The sequence below is a fragment of the Marmota monax genome, unplaced genomic scaffold (assembly GCF_021218885.2).
Source record: "Marmota monax isolate L192 unplaced genomic scaffold, Marmota_monax_Labrador192_F-V1.1 WCK01_AAM20220418_F8-fsc00106, whole genome shotgun sequence".
NCBI lineage: Eukaryota > Metazoa > Chordata > Mammalia > Rodentia > Sciuridae > Marmota > Marmota monax.
Genome location: NW_026695218.1, coordinates 10,224,336 through 10,250,940, shown reverse-complemented (window position 1 = coordinate 10,250,940; position 26,605 = coordinate 10,224,336). Strand labels below are relative to the sequence as shown.

The 26,605-nt window shown below is 35.0% G+C and overlaps 1 protein-coding gene across 2 annotated transcripts in view; it reads left to right on the top strand.

Moving 5' to 3' along the window:
- The window catches only part of Gmcl1 (germ cell-less 1, spermatogenesis associated), a 47,908-nt gene extending 23,722 nt beyond the window's left edge, over nt 1-24,186 (top strand). For both annotated transcript variants that reach the window (XM_046432341.2, XM_046432342.2), the window contains exons 10-14: nt 3,685-3,754; nt 7,034-7,109; nt 11,266-11,411; nt 14,208-14,295; nt 21,886-24,186. In XM_046432341.2, the coding sequence (XP_046288297.1) occupies nt 3,685-3,754; nt 7,034-7,109; nt 11,266-11,411; nt 14,208-14,295; nt 21,886-22,014 (509 nt within the window). In that variant the 3' untranslated portion in view covers nt 22,015-24,186. The remainder of the gene's footprint in view (nt 1-3,684; nt 3,755-7,033; nt 7,110-11,265; nt 11,412-14,207; nt 14,296-21,885) is intronic.
- The last annotated feature ends 2,419 nt before the right edge of the window (nt 24,187-26,605 follow it).

Sequence of the window (26,605 nt, the reverse complement as noted above, 5' to 3'; positions counted from 1 at the left end):
ATAAAAGTTATACATTCATCAGTCTAGGGAGATTTTATATCTGTTTACCATCTTTAAGTCAAAAATTTAGAAATGCCACTAACCTATCTTATTACTGTTCCTCCCAAATCTTTCTATTATTTGCCCTGAATGTCTGGATCAACAAAATCTCAGAATATTCTATCTCTTCCCTCCATTTATTTCATTCTACCAGAAGATATTTTCTCTCTGGGTAGGACTTCATCTCTCACACCCTGCTAATAAAAGCCTGATGGTCATGGTCCTAACTCTTCTGTGTTCTTTCCAAACCAGTATTGCATGTGATCTGACCCTCTGTCCTTTTTTTCCTGAATCTAGTTATTTTTCCACATTCGTTTAAGACTTGGTCACTTGATTTAATATCTTCCTGCTGCCCAGACCATAAACGATATATTTTTCCTTTCACTTACACAGCAAAATTCTGGGCAAGTTAGGAATGTGATTATTTGTTTGTTTTTTAAAATCTGTAAATATAGGACATTAGATTTTTAAATGATATGGTTTCCATTTCCTTTGTTTAAGACAAGGGAATAATCTAAATTAATTTCTTCTAATTTATATCATTTATTTGTCACTGGGAATAGAACCTAGGGGTGGTCTGCCACTGAATGACATCCCCAGCCCTTTTAAAATTTTATTTAATTTCTTAAAAGTTTGAGACAAGATCTTGCTGAGTTGCTGAGACTGACCCCAAACTTGGCAAGCCTCCCATCTTAGCCTCCTGAGTAGATGGGATTATAGGCCAGCATCCCCATTTCTGGTGAGAGTCATAGTTTCTTGAAGGCTTTTTCAGAATCTTTCTACCCAATATTCTGTCAAAAAGGATTTTAGTATGCCCACCTGTATTCCTAGCAACTCAGGAGGCTGAGGCAAGAGAGTCACAAGTTCAACGCCAGTCTTGGCAGCTTAGCAATACACTATCTCAAAGAGGATTGGGGATATAGCTCCGTGTAGAGCACCCCTGGGTTTAATCCCCGATATATATGTTAAAAAAAAAAAAAGACTAGCAAACTCTGTCTAATGACTCTGCCTTCTGAAGATATGCATATAAGCATATTAAAAACTGTAGGGCTGGGTTGTGGCTCAGAGGTAGAATGCTCACCTACCATGTGTGAGGCACTGGTTCAATCCTCAGCACCACATAAAAATAAGATAAAGATGTTGTGTCCACCTATAACTGAAAAAAAACTATGTAAAAGAACCTATTTCACTTATTTTCATCTTATATTGTACCAGATTATTTTTCTGCCCTGTTGTAATAACTTAATAGTGCATTTCAGGTTGTGTTCCATTGATTTGTTTTTGGAATCCTGCTTTGTAAGACATAGGTCCTACAAGCTTTTAGCTACCAGTGACAAGATTTAAAGTTTGACTTTTCACTCTTTCAAACTGGAAAGTCAGGAGGGACAAAAATATGCACTCATGTTTTTAATTTGTTAAAATGTTTTTGGTTTTAAAGGAGATTATACATGGGCTGGGGATGTGGCTCAAGCGGTAGCGCGCTCGCCTGGCATGCGTGCGGCCCGGGTTCGATCCTCAGCACCACATACAAAAAGAGATGTTGTGTCCGCCGAAAACTAAAAAATAAATATTAAAAATTCTCTCTCTCTCTCTCTCTCTCTTAAAAAAATGTTAGAAAAAATAAAGGAGATTATACAAAGTTTGTCAATTTAAATGTTAAAAAACATTTTCATGCAATATCTCTCACATGATACTGAGAATATATATGTGTAACCCTTTCATTCCAATTTTACAAATCATTCATGATAGGCCATAGACACAACTCATTAGTAAAATTATCATTTTAATGGATAGGAACCAGCATTTTACAGTAAAACAAAATTTAAAAATCCAAATGAATTGCAGATATATATGTGTGTGTACTGAGTCACATAAAATTCATCATGAGTTTACCTAGGAAGATAAATTGGCATAAACATTTAGCAGTTAGTTATGCCTTTTAATAATAGCAAGAATATTATTTGGGGGCACTGAAACATTGAAAAATGTGTTTACACCGTGTTTTAAGGAAGCATACAGTAAATCATTGGAACTCATCTGGATCCCACCCCCCTCACCCCATAACCCACAGTGCTAGAGATCAAACACAGAGCCTCATACATGCGAAGCAAACACTATACCACTGAGCTACAACCCCTGCCCTGGATACCTTCATTAAGTACAGACTTAGAAAGTGAAAATCCAGATTATAATTGCACTGGTGTTTCTCCCCTCCTTAAGGTAAAAATTAAGAACTTGAAAGAAAAATAGTCCTTCTTTTCCTCTCTTCCAACCCCAACCCCCCTTTTCCCATTTGTGGTCCTAGGGGTCAAACTCGGGGACCCTGCACATTCTAGGCAAGTACTCCACCACTGAGCTATATACACTCAGCCTACAAAAACAACTCTCTGGTTTGGGGAATAAAATAGCAAAAAGATAAATATAGTGCTAAGCAATTCTACTTTTATTTTATTTTTTAAACCTTTTTTTCAGTTGTAAATGGACACAATACCTTTATTTTATTTATTTTTATGTGGTAGTAAGGATCGAACCTAGAGCCTCACACATGTGAGGCAAGTGCTCTACTGCTGAGCCACAACCCCAGCCCCATTAATCTATATTTTTATCTAAATAACTAAAATTTCAACTTGTCCAGAATTGTAAAAAAAAAAAAATTACATGCTTATTATTAAAGAAAATCTCGGGTTGGGGTTGTGGCTCAGCGGTAGAGCACTCGCCTAGCACGTGCAAGGTGCTGGGTTCGATCCTCAACATCACATAAAACTAAATAAAAAAAAATAAAGGTATTGTGTCCAACTACAACTAAAAAAAATTTTTTTTTAAAAAAGAAAATCTCTAGTTATAAATTTAATAATAATTAGAATAAGCTAAAGTCTTGTGTGTATGTGAAAGAGAGTGTGTGAGTGTGTGACTAAGGATTGAATCCAGGGCCTTATGCACTGAGCTACATTCCCAACCTTTTTTATTCTTTATTTGGAGTCAGGATCTCCCTAAATTTCCCAGACTGGCCTAGAACTTTTGATCCTCTTGCCTCAGCCTCCCAAGTCACTGGGATTACAAGGGTATACCACTATGCCTGGCAAAATGTTTTATTTTTAATGATAGTTATATAAATCTAATATTCCAAAATTATTTTTAAGTAATCATTTTTCACTTGCTAATTTAATGGTGGCTTATTTAAAAAAAAAAAAGAGTTAATTTTTATTTTTTGGTAATTTAATAAAGGAAAAATTCGTTATTCAGTTTTCTGTTAAAACTTTTGTAAAACAAAGTATTGTTTTAGAAATTATTCTCACAAATGAAAATTAACATAAGCTGTGAAAAGGAAACTTTTTAAACTAATAAATGCAAGAATTAATAACTTCTAATTAATAACTTTTAACTAAGGATTTAAATTCTAATTTAAGTATATGTAATCTAAGTAGAATCTAGACTGAGGCAAATTTGGATGAACTTTACCACTTAAAAGATCATTAAGCCATATTGTTACTGCACATTTGTAAAATCTAAGATACTTGCTTTTTAAATTACTATTTTAAAATTTAGAAATAATAACAATTCTCTCAACTATTTAACATGTTTAAATCCTGTATGTCCTTCCATTTTTATTTATTTTTAATTAATTAATTAATGTTTATGCTTTAGAATGGCTATCTTCTGTATATAAGCAGCAGTGGCTTGCTATGCTCCGGGCAGAACAAGACAGTGAAGTGGGGTAAGTATATTTCATTTTATTATTGTTCATTAAAAAAATAATAATAAACCTTTTAACCAAGTGTGCTAGCATACACTTGTAATCCCAGGAACTCGGGAGGCTGAGGCAGAAGGATCACAAGTTCACAGCCAACCTGGGTAAAACTTAGTGAAGACCCTGTGTCAAAATAAAAATAAGAAAAGTCTGGGGTATAGCTCAGTGGTAGAGTACCCTGGGTTTAATCGCATGTACACAAAAGTTGGATAGATAGGTAGGTAGGTGGGCAGTTAGATAGAGGAAGGGGGGAAGAATGGTGGAAAGAAGAAGGGAGGAAGGGAAGAAGGGAAGAAAGGGAGAAGGGGAAGAGAGGAAGAGGAGAAGGAAGGAAGGAGAGAAAGAAGGAAAATAAATAAATTGAGCTGATGATGTAGTTCAGTGATAGAGCCATTCTGGGTTCAATTTCCAGTACCGTAAAACCATTTTGGGTTTTTTTTGTGTGTGTGCTGGAGATCAAACCCAGAGCCTCTTGCATGCTAGGCAAGCACTCTACCACTGACCTATATCCCTAGTCCAAAAATAATATTTTCTTTTTGCTTTGAATTTTTAAATTTTTCATTATATTGAAAAATCATTGCTGTATTGAAGTAGAGAAAAGATATGTAATCAACTTTTATTCTTATATACATTATCAGTCTTTTACAAATTTCTGGTCAGTTAAAATAGTAAATAGAGTGTTTGAATTGTCACTTGTTATGTTAGTAAAATTGAATAATTCATATATTTTTTCACCTATTATGATTTCCTTTTAACATTGAAATATTACTTGGAATGATGCTTTCATAAGTTTATTTTTCATACTTATCTATAGATAAAGCTGATTTTCATATTTGTGGTAGTATTATCAACTTCTGATTAATAAAAAGGTTTTGAAGATCTTTGAGTCTAAAATGAATTAAATCTATCTGGTTACAGGTGTTTCCCCCAAAACTTCTGACCCCCTACAGAATATTTATGCACTTTCTTCATTTTAAGGGAAAGAAAATAACCTTTTCTTTAAATTTGTAGTGCTTTGCAGTTCACAGAAGTACTTGCACATTTATTGTGTGTTCCTTATGCTAGCTCCTTGAAATAGTGTGAAAGACTTTCACCTGTAAGTATATAGAAGAGGCCTCAAGAAGTTTAATTTTTTTGACCCTAATATCTTTAGCCATTTTTATATACAGAAGAATTTCCTAAAATAATGATCTATTTATAAGTTCATATCTAAACAATAAATATGAGGTTATTATCATCCAGGGTTTTGTTGGGGTTGTTGTTTTGTTTTGATTTGGGAAAAATGGGATTATAAATAAAATAGAAACTAAATAATAACACCTCATTATTTTGTGTGTTCAGCTTTAAAATTTTGGATGTTCTTTATTTTTCAAAAAATTTCTCACTTTTATCCTTACTGAGGTTAGTAAGAGTCTTACCTAAGTGTCTGATTTTCTTGACCTCAGAAGTATGTGCGTAGAGAAAGGGGTATAACTCAGTGGTAGAGCAGTTGTCTGACATGCATGAAGTTCTGAGTTTAATCTCCAGTACTGAAAAAAGAAGTATATGATTATATTGCCACTGATGATATATTCTATTCTGTGGGTATGCAGCATCTGCCCACAGCTGCAGCATTGCTAAAGTGAGGAAGGTAGTGTATTTCCTGGATACTAGGTTATACTAGTTACATCTCCCTCCAGGGTTCTTTTTGTCCAAACTCTCTTATGTATTGCCAAGAGGGTTATTTTTCTAAAACAGAAATATAGTTGTGTTACTTCCCTGCTTAAATGTGTCCAGGACATTCAGTACTAATGGTTAAATAATTATCATTGCTCAAGATTATTGAGGCTAGATGTTGAGATGGGTCATTATGTAATTTTGTCCACTATCATGTTTGCAATATTTCATAATAAAAAGTTGAATAATAATAAAACTAACATCTGGGAATTCTACTACCTACAGGAAAAGTTGAAACTTTAATTAGCCTGGCCCCTGGCAACTTTCAACAGTCTGTCTCAGATGCCTTTAGCTTCATCCGTCCTCCTGTTCATCTTATATTCCAGCTGCACTAAATTCTTTATCTATTTATATTCTATTCTTCAGTCCGTTTTTTATATGTAGCCTACTGTTCCTTCTGCATGTATTCCTTCCCACTGTGCAGATAGGCCTCCCACCTCCACTCCAACACAAGTCCTACTAAACACAAACACTTACTCTGTCATGATATCCCCCTCTACTCTGGGCAATAAATCTGTGCCCTTGTGGTTTTAACATAGCGTCTCTTTCCACATTATTATGATCATTAATTATGTCCAATTATTTACTAGGGTGCAGTACTTGGACATGAAGAATATGTCTTATTTACATTTACTTATTATGATTATATATTACGTTCCAGTTTCTAGGCACTTTATGTGTAAACTAATGAATATAGTGTATTTTATTTGGAATACCAAAATAATAATAATGCCATTTGTTATTACAACTTAAAAGCACAAGGTTTCTCTCAGTTAACTAAAGTTTTTTAAGTAAGGAATAAACTGAAGGAAAATAGATAGTATTATACAGCTTTTTTTTCTATGACAATGACTTTGTAGAGTTATACTAAATGAAACTGGCTTATCTATAAAATAAGTACTATCAAGTGATAGGTAATAATTAGGTCACATCTTATAAAAATAATAGACTTTAATTTCTTTTACTTAGCTATTAGACTTTTAAGCATTATATTTTCCTGGTAAACAGCATTTTCATATTTTTCCCCCTTTTCTCTGATTTGGCTGAGCCCTAATAAAAATAAATCTAGAAGTCAGGGCAAAAGTGAGACATTGAAGAATTTTGATTTTTTAAAAATTTTATTTAGCAAGGTAATGGACTAAATTTAATCAACAAATTCTCAATTCTTTTTATTTTTTATTTTTTTTATTCTTTTGCAGTGCTGGGGATTGAACCCAGGGCCTCATTATGCTAGGCAAATGTTCTACCACTGAGCTATACTCCACCTCCAGCCCAATACATTCTTATTTTTATCTATACATGCCCCCCCCCCCGCAAAAAAAGTGTGTGTACATATTTAAATCAAGTAGTGAGACTTTTTGTTTTATTTATTTTTAATTTTCTAATTTTTATTTTATTTATTTATTGTGATACTGAGGATTGAACCTAAGGTACACTGTCACTGAGCTTTATCCCCAGCCCTTGTTCTTTTTAACTTTTTGCAGCTCTTTTTCAATTACCAGTTACCTATTTTCTATGGAATGTTTTTAGGCCTCAAGAAATCAATAAAGAAGAACTAGAGGGAAATAGCATGAGATGTGGTAGAAAGCTTGCCAAAGATGGTGAAGTAAGTATGGGTTGTGATTCTTAAATTTTTCTCATACAGATAGTTGAAAAAGTGTGGTTCATTGGACTATTTTTTGTACTTTCATATGTTTTCAATTCTTCATAATAAAAACTAATAGAACAAATGTCTGGGAACTCTATAACCATAATGCACTTTGTATATCCATCATGATACCTACTATGCTTATGGAGAGCTTATTTAATAGTTCTAGTAGTATGTTGTCCTAGGCAATGAGTTTCAGCTACCATGCTCAGTGGTAAATTACACAGCCTTGCATGAGACTGTTGAACTTAAATTTGGGATCCAGATAAGAGATTTGAGAAGAGGATCCCTCAGCAATTCAGAAATCAAGATAAGGAAGTAAAATGAGCCAGGCATGGTGGCAACTACCCATAATCCCAGCTACTTGGAAGGCTGAGGCAGAGGGATCACCAAATCAAGACTAGACTGGGCAATTTAAAAAGGCCCTATCACCCCTAAAAAAGAAAAAGGGAAGTTATGTGAGAACATTACATAGTCTTAAAAGTCATTCTGTTTTTTAATTACCCTAAATCAAAGATATTCAAACCCTTTGATTGCTAACTACATTAAGAATCACCTTTTTTGAGGCTGGGGTTATAGCTCAGTGGTAGAGCGCTTGCCTAGCACATGTAAGGCACTGGGTTTGATTCTCAGCACCCCATAAAAATAAATAAATGAATGAAATAAATGTATTGTGTATTTTATTGTGTAAATGTATTTTAAGAATTATCTTTTTGCAGTGGCACATAGCTGTAAGCCTAGCAGCTTGGGAGGCTGAGGCAAGAGGATCCTGAGTTCACAGCCAGTCTCAGCAAAAGTGAGATTCTAAGCAATTCAGTGAGACTATGTCTCTAAATAAAATACAAAATAGGGCTGGGGATATGGCTCAGTGTCAAGTGCCCTTGAGTTCAATCCTCAGAATCCCCCCCAAAAAATTACCTTTTTATCTTACCATGATATATGTGTGTATGCATATTTATAAATATTTAAAATAATACTTACCTTTGCTGTATCCAACGAACTTATTTTCTATTTAATTTTTTAAAAGCGGATTGTCATTTATTAAATTGATTTTTAAAGCCTAATCATGATTTTCATTTTAAAAGAAATTTTAGCCTAATTTGTATACCCATTTGATCCCTTTTCTTCCACATTTACCCTCATTTTTTTTTTTTTTTTCCTTCTCAATATTAGGGATTAAACCCAGGGCCTCAATCATGCTAGGCAAGCTCTCTACCACTGAGCTACATCCCCAGCCCTTTGTTTTGTTTGTTCATTTTATTCTGAGACACAGGGTCTTTCTAAATTGCCCAGGCTAGCCTCAAACCATGATCCTCCTGCTTCATTCCTGAGTAGCTGGAATTATAGGCATGTGCCACCACATCGAGCTTAACTTTAATTTTTAAAGTTAATTATGTTTGTATTCACAATTGTGATAAATGTTCTGAGTGTGCAAGAGGAACAGTTGTCTTATTTATTCTTGTTCTTCTTTGTTGCTGCTTTCAGATTTTGTTCCTCCTTTGTCCTTCATTGGACTACAGCTCCTTTGAAGCAAATTCTTCTATTACACTACCTAAGACCCTTATTGTGGCCATCATTCATAGGCTCACTGTCATTACTTGTCACTACTGTTATTACCAGTCTTGGTGTTTTCAGTATGTCTGTTCCCTTATCTTCCCCCAGTGATCTTGTGCTTCACCCTAACATGAGGACATCCTAAGTTTTTTTTAATCAACTAACTACCACCTTCAAAATCTCTTATTTCAAGCATCCCTTTTCAGGCTTCACTTCCTCTTATCTTTCTAGCTCTCTCCCTCAAGTACCTGGACTCCAGCAATTTTTTAACCACAGTAGGATATACAATACATTGTTCTTACTGCAATAGGAAGAGAATCTGTACATCCTCTTACCAACAGTTCCACCAATTTGTAGCTGTGCACTGTGCTTTTTTTCTTTAGAGAATGGCTGAACTGTCTGCTTCTGTCCTAGTGCATCCCCTGTTCTTCTACTGAATCCCATCCCTTCTCCTCTGTTCAAAAATTTTGTTCCTACAGTAATAACTGCCTTTTCCTGCATAACCGGTTTTTCTCTTCTGTTGGCTTATTCATATTTAGCATATAACATCATCCTGCATTACCACCCATCTTAAACAATATTTTGACTCCACATTCTCCTCTAGCTACCACTCCATTTCTCTTCTCTCCCTTTTAGGCAAAACTCATTGAAAAAAGTTGCCTGTGTTTGTTCACTATATTTCTTCTTTTCTGATGCCTTCTTGAATCTACTCCGTAGCACAACTTCACTGAAACTGTCATGCCAGAATCAGCAGTGATCCCACATTGCCAAATCGAGTAGTTCAAGTAATCAATGTCAGTTTTCTTCTGAAAACTCTTGTCAATATTGACATTTTTGTTCACTCACTCCTTATTGAAAGATTTTCTCGACTTCTAGGACAGCATACTCTGCTGGTTTTCTTCCTACTTCATTGGCTGCTCCTTCTAGTCTTTGCTAAATCCTTCTCTTATTCAACAAATGTTGCTTTAACTAGAGGCTCAAGTCCTTGAACTTCTCCCTACCTGTGCTCCTCATAATTGATCTCATAGAATCTCATGATGTCACAGCCTATCTGTACCCTGATGACTCCTACCTCTAAATTCATATATCCAGCTACTCCAATAGCATCTTCTTCAAATACCTAGTAGATCTCTAATATAACAATCCCAAGCAGAGCTTCTGTCTTCCATAAACCACCTCCTTCCCATATATTCTGCAGCCTGTAGATGGTCCCTCCATTAGGCCATTGCATAGGCTCCAAACTTTGGGTTCATTTTGGATTCCTCTTTCTTTCATACCACTCTCGTTTTCCATAAGAAATTTTCAAGGATTTATGCCTTAAATACATTCTTAGCATGTCTACCACTATCACTCAAGTCCATATCACCATTCTCTCTTGCCTGGGCTATTGGAGTGGCCTCATTAGTGCTGTTTTACTCTTGCTTCCTTGACATTCAACCAAGTGATCTTTTTAAAATGTAAGTTAGATTTTGTCACTCCCTTCCCTAAATAGCCTCCATTCACCTCCCACCACAATTAGAGGAAATCTAAACTCTTTCTTACCATAGACCATTAGACCCTATCTTTTCTGGCCCTCAAATTCCTCTATGAATTCATTTCCAGTTTCTAACACTGTCAGTCACTGCCCCATCCATATAGCCTATCTTGCTGATCCTCACATACGCCAAGCATATTTTTACCCTTAGAGCTTTATACTTGCTGTTCTCACTACCTATAACACTCTTTCCCCAGATAGCTACCTGATCTGATCCTTCACCTATCCTCCTCAGAGAGATTTTCCTGTGTACTTGTATAAATTGGCAGGCAGGCTTCTCAACTGCAAGCCCCCTCCTCTACCCTGTGACTCTTCTGACCTTCTCTTCTCTTCTAGAGCATGTGAATTGTACATCTTCCATTCTACCACACAAACATATTCACATAGTGGAATATAAGTTCTACTAGGGCAGAAACTTTATTTACTGCTATGTCTCCACTGCCTAAAGCAGTGTCTGGTATATGTACTGAGTGTGTTGGCTAAATATTGAATTAATGTTTTAATTCAGGGTGCCCATCAAACCCTTGAAGCCCTAACTTTATTTCCCTATCCCGTGGTACCTTACCTCTCTTATTAACAATTAGCTGGTAGAATAAGCAAACTTACAACCCTATGATGGTATTGAGAATAACCCAGTCATGTGTCTGTTTGATTAATTACTTGAGGTATTAGAGTGATTTTAAAGTAAAGTGGATTTTAATGGGTTTTTGCCTCCATCTGGACTCCCAGTATGTAAGCAATATTACTTAGAATTATAGTGAAAACCTTATTATTTATGATAGAATTGCAGTATGGAGAGCATAAAGAGGCCATAGTAGGAAAGCAGCTTAAGGAATTATGGTCATAAAGGTTGCTTTTCTGACTAGGTATATGGTTCTCTGGAAAGCCTTAAGAGAAAAGCACTGACAAAAGTGCTTCCCATGAGGGAAATACCTGGAGTTAGGAGGGAAAAAAGTAACTTTGAACTTTTTATTTTTTACTTGCTAATGTGATTAACTGAAATAAATCTCTCTTTTGTGTCTTTAGTACTGCTGGCGATGGACAGGTTTTAACTTCGGCTTTGACCTACTTGTAACTTACACCAATCGGTACATCATTTTCAAACGCAATACACTGAATCAGCCATGTAGCGGATCTGTCAGTTTACAACCTCGAAGGAGCATAGCATTTAGGTAGGATGAGATTTACCTACTCCACTCTCCTTACTACAGAGGAAATAGAAGAAATAAAATAAAACCTTGATAATTTATACCAACTTAGTAAGATACAGAATATGCAAAAGTGTTAGGAACTGGTAAGACTCCATTTCTGAGAAATATATTATTAATAATCAAAATCAAAAGAGCTAGTATATTAGAATGAATAGGCTGGAATATGAATGATAGAGGACTGATAACTTGAGTTTGAAGCTTTGTTGCTATGGCTAGTAAATAAAATATCCAAACTAGAAATATGGCAAGGTGGTTTTCTACCAATATGTCTTATATTATCCTTAACTTTCTACAAGATTTGATATATATCCAGATTTGCCTGACAGATGAACTGGCAGCCTTTTACTGGAGAGTATGCTATAGGCTAACAAATGGGGAAATAGTTAATGAACAGATTATTTCCATATTAATTATTTATTTTGGAATTAAAGATTAAACCTAGGGGCACTTCACCATTGAGCTACATCCACAGACCATTTTATTTTTTTATTTTGAGACAAGATCTTATCACTAAGTTGCTGACCGTCTCACTAAGTTGCTGACCATCTCACTAAGTTGCCAAGACTGGCCTTGAACTTGGGTTCCTCCTGCCTCAGCCTTCTGAGTTGCTGGACACATGTGCCCAGCGAGCAGATTGTTTTTAAATCGTATATTCATACTTATACTATATATAAAGATCACCTCAAGGTGGATCACATTTATTTGGTAATAAGAGTTAAAACTGGGGCTAGAGAAGTAGCTCAGTGGTAGAGCACCGGCTATCACAAGGACCTGTCCTCAGAAGAAAAAAACAGGGTAAAATCTTTACAACATTTGATTAGGCAGTGGTTTCTTTGATAGGTCATCCAAAGGATGGGCAACAAAAGAAAAATAGATAAATTACACCTCATCAAAACTGAGGACTTTTGTACATCAAAGCACACTATCAGCATTGGAATGGGAGAAGATATTTGTAAACTATATGTCTGATAGGAGTTAATCAGAATGCATATAGAACAGCTTCTATATGTACATGATTTAAAAAAAAAAATTAAAAAATGAGGAAAGGAACTGGGCACACACCTGTAATCCCAGCAGCTCGGGAGGCTGAAGTAGGAGGATCACGAGTTCAAAGCCAGCTGCTGCAACTTAGCGAGGCCTAAGTAACTCAGTGAGCCCCTATCTCTAAATAAAATATAAAAAGGGCCGGGGATGTTACTCAGTGGTTCAGTGTCCCTGAGTTCAATCCCCTGGTACCAAAAAAAAAAAAAAAAAGAGCAAAGGCAGTGGTAGAGGGCTTGCCTAGCATGTATCAGGCCCTGAGTTCAATCCCCAGGACTTGTAGGCAGGGATCATAGCACAGTAGTTGAGCATTTGCCTAGCATGTGTGAGACACTAGATTCAATTCTCAGCAATCCATATAAATAAATAAAGGTCCACTGATGAAAAAAAATATTGTAAAAAAAAGGGGGGACTTGTATAAAATTTCTCCAACGTGATATACAAGCGGCTAAAGAGCTCATGAAAAAATGCTAAGGGAAATGCAAATCAAAACCACAATGAGATATTACTTCACCCTAAGGAGGGCTATTATTCAAAACAAAATAAGTGTTGACAACAATATAGAATAATTGGAATCCTGTGTACTATGGATGTTGCCCAGTTGTGGAGTGCTTGCCTAGCATGTGCAAAGCTCTGGGTTTAATCCCATGCTCTCCTCCCTCACCCCCCTATAAAAAAGGAAAGAAAATGTTATGATGCTTTCAAAGAATTTAAACATAGAATTACTATATGATCCAGCAGTTCCTTTTTTGCCTGTATACCCAAAAGAATTGAAATTAGAGCCTTGAACAGATACTTGTATACTCATGTTCATAGCAGCATTATTCATAGTAGCCATGTGTTCATTGACAGATTATGGCTAAAACGTGGTAACATACATATAATAAACATTATTCAGTATTTAAAAGGAAGGAAATTCTAACACATGCTAAACTTGAACAAACCTCAGAGACATAATAATAAGTGAAATAAGCATGTCACTAAAGGACAAATATTGTATGACCACTCATAGGAGGTTCTTTAAGTGGACAAATTCATAGAGACAGAAGGGGAATCTCATGAAAATAGAAGGGTAACCAGTAGAAAGGGACCAGGGAGGAGGAGAAGGAAAGAGGAAATTCTAAGAAATAATATTGACCAATTATATTATTATATGATGTGCATGTATGAATGTATAACAGTGAGTCCCATCATTCTAGTACACCAAGAAAAAATATGAGGGGGTGCACATAAAATATGTTGACAAAAAAGAAAATTCATACAGATTAAATATGGTTGCCAGGGCTGGGAAGGGGAAATAGTGAGTGTTTAATGGGTACAGAGTTTCAGCTGGAGAAGAAGAAAATGTTTCAGAGATGGGTCATAGTGATAGTTGCAGAGCATTATCAGTGTATTTAATGCCACAGGACTGCATAAAAATGATTTAAATGAACAATTTAAATCATGTGTATTTTACCATAATAAAAAGTCATTTATATCCTCTGACCTCTCCCTCCCCAAAAAAAGATTTTTGAAAAGTCATTTTCAAATTATATTTCACATATGTATACAGCATAGGTTTATAAACCCAAATGGAATCAGTTTATAGTCTGAAAAGACTTTGAAGTCTCTTATAAAATAAAAAACAGAATATGGAAGAGAAAAAAGTGAGGGAGGTTTCCTTAAATTAATCTGTTTAAAATATCTCCTGTTTATTTTTATTTTTTTTAATTGCAGGTTACGTTTGGCTTCTTTTGACAGTAGTGGAAAATTAATATGCAGTAGAACAACTGGCTATCAAATACTTACACTTGAAAAGGATCAGGTATGTTTGATTACTTTTCTGTTGTCATTGTAATATTCATGTTTTGAATCCTCTTTTGAGAATAGAATTGACATTAAAGCAATATTTGATTTAAAGATTGGTTTGAAAGTTGTTTTTTTTTTTTTTAAGTAAAGATGAAAGTGCTGCATTCACTTCTGCACTTAGCTGATCCCACTACAGATTGAGTATCCTTAATCCAGAAACCTTTAATCCACAAAGGTTTTCTGAAATCTGAAATTTGTTGAGTGCCACCCATGTCTGACAGCAAAATAATTGTATTCACAAAATCATTAAAAATATTTTATAATGGGCTGGGGATGTGGCTCAAGCGGTAGCGCACTCACCTGGCATACGTGTGGCCCCGGGTTCAATCCTCAGCACCACATACAAACAAAGATGTTGTGTCCGCCGAGAACTAAAAATTAAATATTAATAAATTCTCTCTCTCTCTCTCTCTCTCTCTCTCTTCTCTCTCTCTCTCTCTCTTTAAAAAAAATATATATTTTATAAACGTACCTTGAGTCTATGTGTGTATGTTACATATGAAACATTAAATTTGTGTTTAGACTTAGGTCCCATCCCCAAGATAATTCATTATGTATATTGCAGATTTTCTAATATCTGCAACATTTCCTGGTCTCAGGCCTTTCAAATAAGGGATATTGTATCTATAGAAGCATAACTGGGCCAACAAAAATGAAAGTACAAAACACAATTTGACTTGAGAGGCAGGGGAAGCTGATAATAAGGAAATGATTGTTTATCTTGAATATCTTCAAAAAGTTATGAACTTGATACACTGTATTCTAAGTGTATTTATTTGTACATTAATGGTAGACATCTTAAAAATAATCTAGTGTGTCTCCATAGCTCCTGAACATTAAAAGAACATTTTTCTCTAGCACATTAATTTTATAACAGATTATCTGTAACATTCTCCAAATTAATTCTAAGTTCATTTGTTTTTTTCATACATCACGTATACACAGATGTTTCAAAATATTATAACAAGGTAAACTATTTTCAGATAGTAAAATTAGAGTGTTAAAATATTGAGAAAATTTATTTCTATTAAAAACTAACCAGGGGGCTGGGGTTGTGGCTCAGTGGTAGAGTGCTCGCCTAGCATGTGCGAAGTGCTGGGTTCAAGACCCTGCCTCAAAATAAAAAATAAAACAGGCTGGGGCTGGAGTTGTGGCTCAGAGGTAGAGTGCTTGCCTAGCACGTTTGAGGCCCTGGGTTCAATCCTCAGCACCACATGAAAATAAATAAATAAAATAAAGGTATTGTGTCCAACTACAACTAAAAAATAAAAATATTTTTTTAAAAAAGGAGGGCTGAGGAGGTAGCTCACTAGTAGAACACCCCTAGGTTCAATCCCCCGTACAAAAACAACAAAAACCTAATTAACATTTCAAAGGGTATAATGAAAGGATTTACAGCCTGGATAGTTCACATAAATTCTGAGAAAATAGCAGTTTTCCTTAGACCAAAAAGACCATCATGGAATCCTCTTAGCATTGCGAGGAACCTTAGAAGTAACCTCACATGCCGTGGATGAGAATTTCAAAATGGCATTTGTATAGAAGGTTCTTCAACCATTGTTGAAACTTTAGTGACAGAGATGAGGTAGGTAGTATATGAAAATGACCATTTCAAGGCAGATACATAATGAGAAAATTAAAATCTTTCTCCATTGAAATTCTCTATTGGTCCTTCCAAAACCTCTGAAACTGAAAGGACAATGACTGCCCTTTACCTGGAACTTAAGTCATAAATAAAAAATTATTTAAATAGATACATAGATAGATAAATAGTGATGACTTAAAGCAATCAGAAAAGTAAAAATACCAGACCAAGATATTTGTTCATTCAGCAGACATTGTGTCCCTACCTTGTTCTAGGTTCTACGCAATAGTGAAGGAAATAAACAGGAAGAGCCTGTGCTAATGTAGACAGGTATAAATGGGATGGATCATAGGATAAGCTCAAAGTAGCATGTAACATTGAGGGAGAAATCTTTAGCCCATACTGAGGGTAGTATGAGGTTGAGGGTAGGTATGGTTATTAAAGGGAGAGAATGGAAGACAGCTCAGGAAAAAAAATCTTTTTCTGGAAAAGTTGAAAAGTGAATGGATACCTGAACCAAGCCTCAAATGAGTGAGATAGAGGAAGGGTACACATGATTCATTCATAGAACTCAGAGAGGGTTGGAAGAGTTCAATACAAAGAGAGCCAACAAATGATGGACTATAGATGGAGTTGGGAAGGATTTTAATTAGGGAGTTGTATATATGTGGGTTTTTAAAGTATTTCTTTTACTTATTGATATAACTTTATTTATTTATATGTGGTGCTGAGAATTGAACCGAGTGCCTCACATATTCTAGTAAGAGCTCTACCACTAAGCCACAACCCCAGCTCCATATGTATGTTTTAATAGGTCATGGATGTTTGTTGTAGGAAAAATAGAAAGCATAAATAGCAGAAATTAAAGTCATATGTACATCATGGCTGACATTGTTATTTCAAAATAGGATCTATTCGCTATTTTATAACCTGCTTTTTAAAAATTTTTATTTTATTTATTTATTTGGTACTGGGGTGGGAATCCAGGGGCACTAAACCACTGAGCCACATCCCCAGCCCTTTTTGATATTTTATTTAGAGACAGGGTCTCACTGAGTTGCTTATTATCACCTCACTTTTGCTGAGGCTGGCTTTGAACTCTTGAACCTCCTGCCTCAGCCTCTTGAGTGGCTGAGATTAAAGGCATGTGCCACATACCCAGCTAATCTGCTTTGATGGTGGGAAAAAAAAAAAAAAAAATATATATATATATATATATATATATATATATATATATATATATATATATATATTTAAAATGAACTGGCTGGGACTTTATTTAGATTACTCCAATTTTGTTAGCAATATCTCAGACATCACAGTCAGGAGCCAGTCAAACATGCCTTCTTCTCACCATCAGGTCTGAGCCAGGGTATTGACCTTGGCCAGGTCAGTGTCACAGAGCTTCTTTGTTTGATCTGGTTCTTGCAGCCTTGACATCCGCAGTGAATAATATGTGTTGTCTTCTGTCTTCTACATAGCCTACATTCAGTATCAGGGGAATTTCATGATGACTTAGTGGTTAGGTCTTGGGAAGAGACAAAATGGGCTCACCTAACCTCGGCCTAGTAGAAAGAATGAGTCCTCTTTTGGAACCCAAGGCTGGGAGAACCTGTGTGCATCAGATAATGAGATAGTAATTGATAACTTTTTTTCTTTTTAATTTGTTATACATAGCTTTTCTTACCGATAAATGTATAACTATAACATTATTTTTATTAACTACATATTAGATGTTTTGGCTGTTCCTTAGTTTAAGTAATTTCTCCTTATTGGATAAAGTTGTTCTCTTTTTTCTTATTAAGAGATACACGTATCTTTGCCAAGCACAGTGATGCATACCTTTAATCCCAGTGACTTGGAAGACTTGAGACAGGAGGATTGCAAGTTCAAGGCCAGCCTCAGCAATTTAGCAAGGACCTAAACAACTTAGCAGGACCCTTTTTCAAAATAAAAAATAAAAAGTTAGGGATGTAGCTCAGTGGTAAAGCACTGGGTTCAATCCCTAGTACTCAAGACAAAAGAAAGAAATATACCTCTATCTTTGTACATTTCTGAAATTTTAAAGATAAATTTCAAGAAGTGGAATTCATATCAAATGGTGCATATATACATTTTCTAATGGCCAAAATTGCACTCCAAAAATATTGTCCACATAACACTTTTAGCAACAGAGTATACCCAGTATAGTGTATTATAATTTTTTAATCTTTTCCCTAATAAATTAAGTGAAAACAAATTATATTAGGTTTGATTTTTATTTCTTTGCTTGTTACTGGTATAGTTGTGTTTTGTATGTTTATTTGACTACCATCTTGTGTAAGTTGACAGTTTATATTGTTTTTTTAATCTTTTATTAAGGTGTCCATTTTTCATGCTAATTTTTAACAGCTCATATAGGTGAAGAATACCATTTGTGATAGGTTGACTTTTTCATTTTTGTCATTTGTCTTTTCAGTCTTTAAGATGATTTATTAATCTTTTCCTTTAATGACTTCTTTTAGTGTGATCCTTAGGCCTCCTCATTCTTCTTAGGCATACATGGACATCTGTATTTTTTTCCTACTCCTTTTCTGATTTACATTAGAGTGTTTGATGATATCTCTGAAATGTACGAGGTGTATCAATCAAGCCATAGCATATATATCCCTATAAACTTACTTTTATTTTAGAAGCGTTTTATTGATTTCTTTATTATAAAAACAATATTGCATTGTTTTAATTAGGTTAAATTTAAAGCACATTTTAATACCTAATAAAAAAACACTTTCATTCTTTTTTTTTTTTTTTTCCCCAATAATCCCTGGAAGGCTGGGCGTAGTGGCACATGCTTGTCATCCCAGTAACTTAAGAGGCTGGGGCAGGAGGATCACAAGTTCAAGGCAGGATTCAACAACTTAGCAAGACCAGGAATGTAGTACTCTTCTTGTCTCCATTTTATAAAACACCCTGGGTTCAATCCTTAGTATTGCAAAACAAAACAAAAACAATCCCTGAATTCTTTGTATATTATTATTCTCCTGAATCAGAGGTAGAATCATTTTGTCAAATTTCATGTTGGGATTTTGTTTTCTGTATATATAGAATAGTTTGTGGGAAACTGATATTATCCCTCTGGCATATGATATTCTCACATAAACTAAGATCTTCCTTATATCTCTCTCTAGAATTTAGTTTTCACATGGTTCCTGTATACTTCCAGAAACTATAATGCTAATAAATATTTTATATATGCTATCAACATGAATCTCTTCTAATAATTTTTGATAACATGGGAAAGCTAGTGGTTTTTGTAAAATTATTTTATAACTGTTTCACAAGAATGTTAATTTGCATTATAGAAGGTTCTGTCAGCAATGTTTAAGAATGATCAGAGACATGATGATGACAGAAAATGATTATGTTGCTATGATCCAGATAAAAAATGATGAGAACCTTAATTTAAGAGTGGAGATGAAGAAATGTGGATGAGTTCTAGAAATAAAGTACATTTGACAGAATTCAGTGTTTAACTGTGTGTGGATGAGAAAAAGTAGTGAAAGATGTCTCCTGATTTTCTGACTTGGGCAACTCTATTTATAGTAGTGGTTTTTCTCTAAAATTTGAATTATAGGAAGGAAGATTAAATATTACTTAAAGTGTTGGTGATGGTAAAGAGAGAGGTGGTGAATTCAATTTAGGGCACATTTGAGAGCAACAATGTGAAAATTTGATAGATTGGTAGGTAAATGGGCCTGGAGTTTACAAATAATGCCTGGGCTAGAAATAATGACTGGAAGAGATAACCCATAGGAATTAAGAGAATACAACAAGATGGATACCCAGATAGGAACCACTGGTATCTAGTGGGCCAAAAAAACTAACTGAATGAGATATTTGAGAGCTAAGATGGGGAGTCAAAGCCAAGCTATAAGAGTGAAAGCATAGATTACCCAGAAAGGAAGAAATAGATAACAGCCAGTAGTCAATTGTTTCAATTTGACTTGCTCTATAACTCTGTGAAAACCTTACAGTAGCAAGTTGGATTTATGGATCCTAGAATTTATAAAAAGATAAGACAGGATATGGGGGAAGCAATAGAGAGATGGTGTAGAATAGGTAGCATGAGGCTCTGAGAAGCAGACAAATTTATACATGTAGATGAAGAAATAATCATATGAACATAGAATTGGGAACCTAGGAAGATGTCTGCTGCTGTAAATCAATGGGCTCCCCGGCTTCCATTTCCACAATGGAACAAGGAAAATGACATATAACTTTAAATGTGCTTCAGTGCAGATGTAGGTCTACACTGAACCTGTAGGTGGAGTTAAAGATTTGATAAAGCTAGAACAAGATTCATCTTGAGGATAGAGAATGGGGATGACTATAATTTAATATTCAGAAATGGGTGTGCCCTTAGAGGCTCCAAGTGATGTCCATATTCGCTTCCTTCTTCTCCCAGAATTATCCCTTTTTGCCTGCCCCACCCAACCCCAGCCCTACAGATACTCAAAACCCAGACTGCTGATCTTAGAGCTGTTGCTTTGTCATGGTACAGAATCGTGGTTATTATTGTCATACCATCAAAGCATTTGTCCTTCACCCAAGTTACTGATACAAATTTTGACTAGAACCAAGTGACTTAAGCATCTAAAGATCAACTATGCTTTGACATCATTCCTCTCTGGTGACACTGTTAGCACAATCAGCAAGGGGCGGGATCTCAATATTGTCTTTTTTTAATACTAATACTGTTATTTTTAAAATAGTTTTCTTTTTTTAATACTACTCTCCCGCTTTGAAGGGTACAGAGATTGTGTGTGTGTGCGTGTGTGTGTGCATGCGCGCGCGCGAGCGCATACTTGGAGTACTTTGTATTCCCTATCTTTATCCAACTATCTTTATCCAATTATCTTGCTACTCCAACAACACAGAAGCTGTGTTCAGTTAAGCCTACTAGAGTCAATCAATATTCTATTTTTAGTTCATTTTCATTGCTTCAGTAAAAAATGTAAAACTCTAGATTAAATAGTGAAACTAGTGCACACTATTGTATGGAATGTATTTCAAATATTTAAAAAGTAGGAATTCTCATTTCACTATTGCTGCTGCTGCTTTTTTTTTTTTTAATTTCCAGATGGACACAATACATTTATTTATTTATTTTTACATAATACCATGAGGATCAAACCTAGTGCCTCACACATGCTAGGCAATGTTCCACTGAGTCACAACCCCAGCCCCTCAGTGTTGCTTCTTTTACTCAGGATTTGTTTTGTTTGCTAAATGTTGCTGCTAAAGCATATGTTAGATTCCCAAAAGAGATCTTTTTATATAACCATCAATAATGGTTATATTTGACATTCTTGGGTATAGCATCAACTTCAGTCTTTGGAGAGAGTTCATAGCATTCCCATGTTTATTGTTATAATTGAACCTGAAATTGCTTTTACATGATAATGTTTTATGTGCCAGGAGACAAGTAACATGTTTGTCATTGGGACAGTGGGAACTTTTAAATGGGAGCAGAAACCCTGCTTGATGATGATAATTATGACTTCCCCACCTGAAGCCAAGTAAGAGGTTCACTTTACCAGTTCACCAATTCTTCCATAAAGTATATATGAACTTGACAGAAATTTTTACAATAATGAAAATAACTACCACTATTATTTAATATATAGCTGCTTTACAAAACCTTCTGTACATTGTCTCATTTGATCCCCAGTATAATCCTGTAAAATGGTTATTCTTCTTGTCCCCATTTTATATCAAGGAAGCTGCAGTTGACAGGGTCACACATTTAGTGGGCAAGAGTTTTTGAGATTTGAGCTGTGGCTCTTGGTCTCCAGGCACAAACTCTTAATTCCATGTTACCTCTTTTGGTTCACTCAATTCAGTAGCTTGGTTTTTTTGGTTAATTTGGCTTTTTAAATATTGCTATTCAGTTGTCATTAAACATACAAATCTGTCTTATAGGAACAAGTGGTGATGAACTTGGACAGCAGGCTTCTGATCTTCCCTTTATATATATGCTGTAACTTCTTGTATATATCACCAGAAAAAAGAACTGAAAACAATCGTCACCCAGAAAATCCAGACAACTGAAGATCCTCATCAGTTGGAAACAGTAGCACTTTGAAAACTTTTTAGGCCAGCTTTAATTTAATGGCCTTACTGATATTCATATCTAAGGTGACTAATATTAACAAAGGCCTTATGAACTGTACAGATAATTCAGAAGATAGTTCTTACATTTGTCACATTTCTATGCATATATGAAAAAGCATTTTAAAGCCAAGAAAACAGCCCAAACCATGCATAATAAAGATGTCAACCCATGCTTTTAATTTAGCATTAGTAGAAAATTGCTGTATGTAAATTTTACATTTCTTTGCAACAAAATATAGGTTTAATTTTTATTAAAATTTGATCCTGCCTAATGTTAAGTGAACCTCATCCATCTGTAAATTTATTTTTATTTTGCTAAAAGAATGCTAAAGGAATAATTTGAACAGCCAATTACAAATGCTATTTCAATTCGTGCCTTTAAAGCTGTCCTTTGATTTTTTTCAACTACTCATTTTAATTCCCCCATTTAGTTTAATATCATTCCAATCTACAGTCTACAGTTGTTTTTAATCATTAAATATGTTTTTCATGGTTTGGGGGAGACTAAGCTGAGGAACTTTTTTAAAAACTTAAGTATTTTCATGCTTTTTTTTTTTTTCTCAATTAGTTTTCCTGGGATTTCAACAGTAACAAAAGTCAGCTTTAGACCTTCAAATGAACTTGAATGAGGGAAAAATCAGTTTGATTCTGAGAATATTCCTTTGCCTTACATGGTCTTATCTTTGACATTCTGTATACTTTTATTATTAGGTTATGAATTATTTATGTATCAAATATTACAGTTTTAAACATTTTCATGTTCTCTGATCTTGAGAATTATTTATGTTCAAATTTTAGTTGAGAATCCTGTTTCATACTTAAGCTCAGGACTTTGTAATCTCTGAATTGAGTGCCTTTGAGTTATACATACTGATAGAAATTTCATAGTAAATGTACATAAGGTTGGAGGATCTAATATAAAAGCTGATAATAAAGCATTAATGTAAAAATGGAACTTATTTTTGTCAAAAACGAGATGTACACTTGTCATGATTTACGTAAGTTGGCTTCTTGTATTTGTTGTTATTTTGAAAATAGCCATGCTCGTTTTCCTTTCAAAGTAAGTACTTTTGTGGTTAATGTATGTTTTTAGTATGTTTTTTAAAATGGGAATCACTTTTATGTATCTGTGCAAATAAAAAATGCCCATTTGAAAAAAAGTTAATAAATAAGCTCTTATTTAAAGTGGACAAAAAACTTAATTAAACCTGGGATTTTTTTTTTTTCTCTTTCTAGTCAGACATTTTTGCCCACTACTTTTATGTTTTAAATTTATTAGTTTTTCCCAGCAATATGTTGACAGGCTCATAAGTTGCTTTCATCCTTTGAGAATTTGTCCATTTGGTTAACATAAGGAACCTTTTAAATGCCTCCTGCTCCACTCTTAGAACTGTAATGTACATGTTTCTAATACAGTGATTTAGCTATATCAAGAAGCTACATTTTTTAATTTTATATTTGGCTTTAATTACATCTTTTTTCATGAGGTACTAGTTTTTTCTTTATCACAGCATAAGAGATTCATTATCCTTTACACATTAAAAAACATAATGCTAGACTTCGTTGGATTATTTGAATAAATTTTTATGAATCTTGGAAGTAAAGATAAACTGAGTATATTAATGAGGAAAATTGACTATTTCATTTCACTTATAAAAATGAACTGGCCAAATTGGAATTATATCTGATTCCTGTTCTTTTCTAGTCAAGTTGCTTATGTCATCCATAGACAGGATAATTATTTCTTCTATCACAAGTAGTTTATATTCTCATTTGAGAAACTGGTAATTGCAAGCTAATTAAACGTAAGGAATCTGCTTTTTATTTTCTTACCAATTAACTGTTTGTATAGTGTTCCTAAATAGGAATATTTTCAATAAAGTGGTAGTATCAGCTGAAGTAGCATATGAATTATTGTATATAAGCTTTTGTATTTGTCAGCTCTTGCTTCTACCAGTTTTTTTTGTTGTTGTTTGGTTGTTTTTTTTTACTGCTATGGCCGGAAAAAAGTATTTATTCATTAAATAATTATTTTTGTTTGTCTATCAGTAAAGAAGAGATCTTTAAGAGAATATGTTCATGTTGAATTATTAAAAAGATATGAATGTACCTTTTTCTTTTCCTTTTCCTTTTTAAATTTTTTTCTTATAGATTTGGATTGAAATTTAGCAAGATAGGCAAAATTAAATGCAAAACAGTAGTGAGTTACTAGCTTTTTTTAAACCAAATATTTAGTGTGTACTGTTCTATCTCTAAGACATTCAACAGGATTAACTTAACAATAAACACTTTTCACTATCAAATGCAAAAGTATGCCATTAAAATTTAGTTAAGAATTAAATTGACTCAATCAGTCACACTACCCACATTGGAAGAGTTTAGTAGCCACATGTAGCTGGTGGCTGCCATATTGGACAGGGGAGTCAGATACAGAATATTCTCATCATTGCAGAAAGTTCTGATAGTTGGTTTAGAATATATTGGACTGTTAGTGATGAAACTGTTTAAAGTTACATTACCTTATTGATAAACCCATGTAAAGAACAGAAAAAGTAATAGAGCCAGAGGTTCAAATAATAAGCATAGATGACTTATCAGTCACCTGAAAGGAAACATTGGAGTATTGTGGTCTAAGTACTTGACTGAATTGAAAAGGGAAGAAAAAGGGCGGGGGGGTAGAGTGGTTACCTAGCATTCATGAATCCCTGGGTGCAGTCCCCAGCATATAACTATCTATCTATCTACCTACCTACCTACCTCTGTCTCTCTCTCTCTCTCTCTCTCTCTCTCTCACACACACACACACACACACACACACACACACACAAAGAAAGAAAGAAAAACAGGAGGAAAAATATGGTATAGGCTGGTGGGCACTGTGGTGCATGCCTATAATCCCAGCAACTCAAAAAGCTGAGGTAGGATTGCAGGTTTAAAGCCAACCTGCGCAAGTTAGTCCCTACTTCAAAAAGGACTGGGGATGTGGCTCAGTGGTTTAAAACACACACACACACACACACATTATAGTTCTTTCCCCAACCTGAGAGTTTTTAATTCTTACCAAACTACAGGAGTGCAAAGTGCAAAAAGCCTCAAACAGCATCAGTCATTGTTATTCGTGATCAGACTTTACATTAATAGGGAGGCAGTGCTTGCTGACTCAACAGCACGCTTCCTGGTTATTCATATGAAACAGGACTAGGTCCAGCAAAGTCAGAACAACTTAACTACTTGAGTTAAAATTAAATTCTCCAGGTCAGTTAAATGCTATAAGTTATATCTGTTTTGTCTTTTTTTTTTTTGTACAAGGTGGTAGGGATCAACTCCAGGTCTCCTGCGTGCTAGGCAAGCACTCTACCCCTGAGCTATGGCCCCAGCCCAAGGTGTATGTTTTGATTCTTTTAACCTAACATTTAAAATTGACCATTTATTTCTTTAAAAATAACGTTCTCTTGAACTTCTCTTGACATCACACCTGATTTCTATTTCTCTGACCATTCCTTAGTCTCTTTGGGGGTTTCTTCTCTGGCTATCTCCAGATCCTTTTCTTTCCTGAGCCTGCAATGGGTGGTTCCATGCATTCTCACGGCTTCATCTGTATTCTGAGGATTCCTTTTTCTATAGTTCCAGCCTAAATCTCTCTTCCAAGTTTCAGATATACAGCTAGTTGGCCTCTATTCATGGGTGTGATTTGGCATCTCAAATTAGCATGTCCAGCATGAACATACTGCTTTCCCCAGATTTTGTCTCATATGCCTCATTTCTAGAAATAATACGCAGTTGTGCATGCCAGAAATGTAGATGCCATTCTTTTCCAACTCCCTCATATGCTGCATCCAGAATCAAGTTTTTTCAGTTCTACCAATTATATCTCAAATGCAGTCACTTTCTCACCTTGTCCATTCTGCCATTCTAGTACAGGACCTGACAAATTACCTGACATAATTTCCAACTATCATGATTTGACTGTGTTCCCCCGAAGATTATGTGTTGGAAACTTAATCTTCAATGCAACAATGTTGAGAGGCGTGACTTTTAAGAGGTGATTAGGTCATGAGGGCAGAACCTACATGAATAGACACTGTCATTGCAAGAAAGGCATTCTTCCCTCTCTTGTATATACTGTCTTGCCATGTGATGCCCTCTGCCATATCCTGACACAAGTGGGCTCTCCCCAAAGCCAGCACTTTGATTTGGCCTTCCCAGCCTCTAGAACTGTGAGAAATTTATTTTCTCTTTGAATTACCCAGTCTCTGGTCTTCTGTTACAGTAGCACAAAACAGTTGAAGATGGTTGTACCAGCCTCCTATGTTTTTTCTGTAAACAAGTCTCCACATTACCCAAAGTGTTCTCTAAATAAACTCAAATCCCTCTGGGTTTGTGTCTGTCTGTCTCTTTTTCTCTCTTAACCTCAGCATGAACTGAGCAGATTTCCTTCACTGGGCCCAGAGCAATAGAGTTGTTTTTCTCCTCTGAGTTGTTCTTGTCAGGTCCTGGGCATTTATTCTAGATAAAAGAACATTTTTGT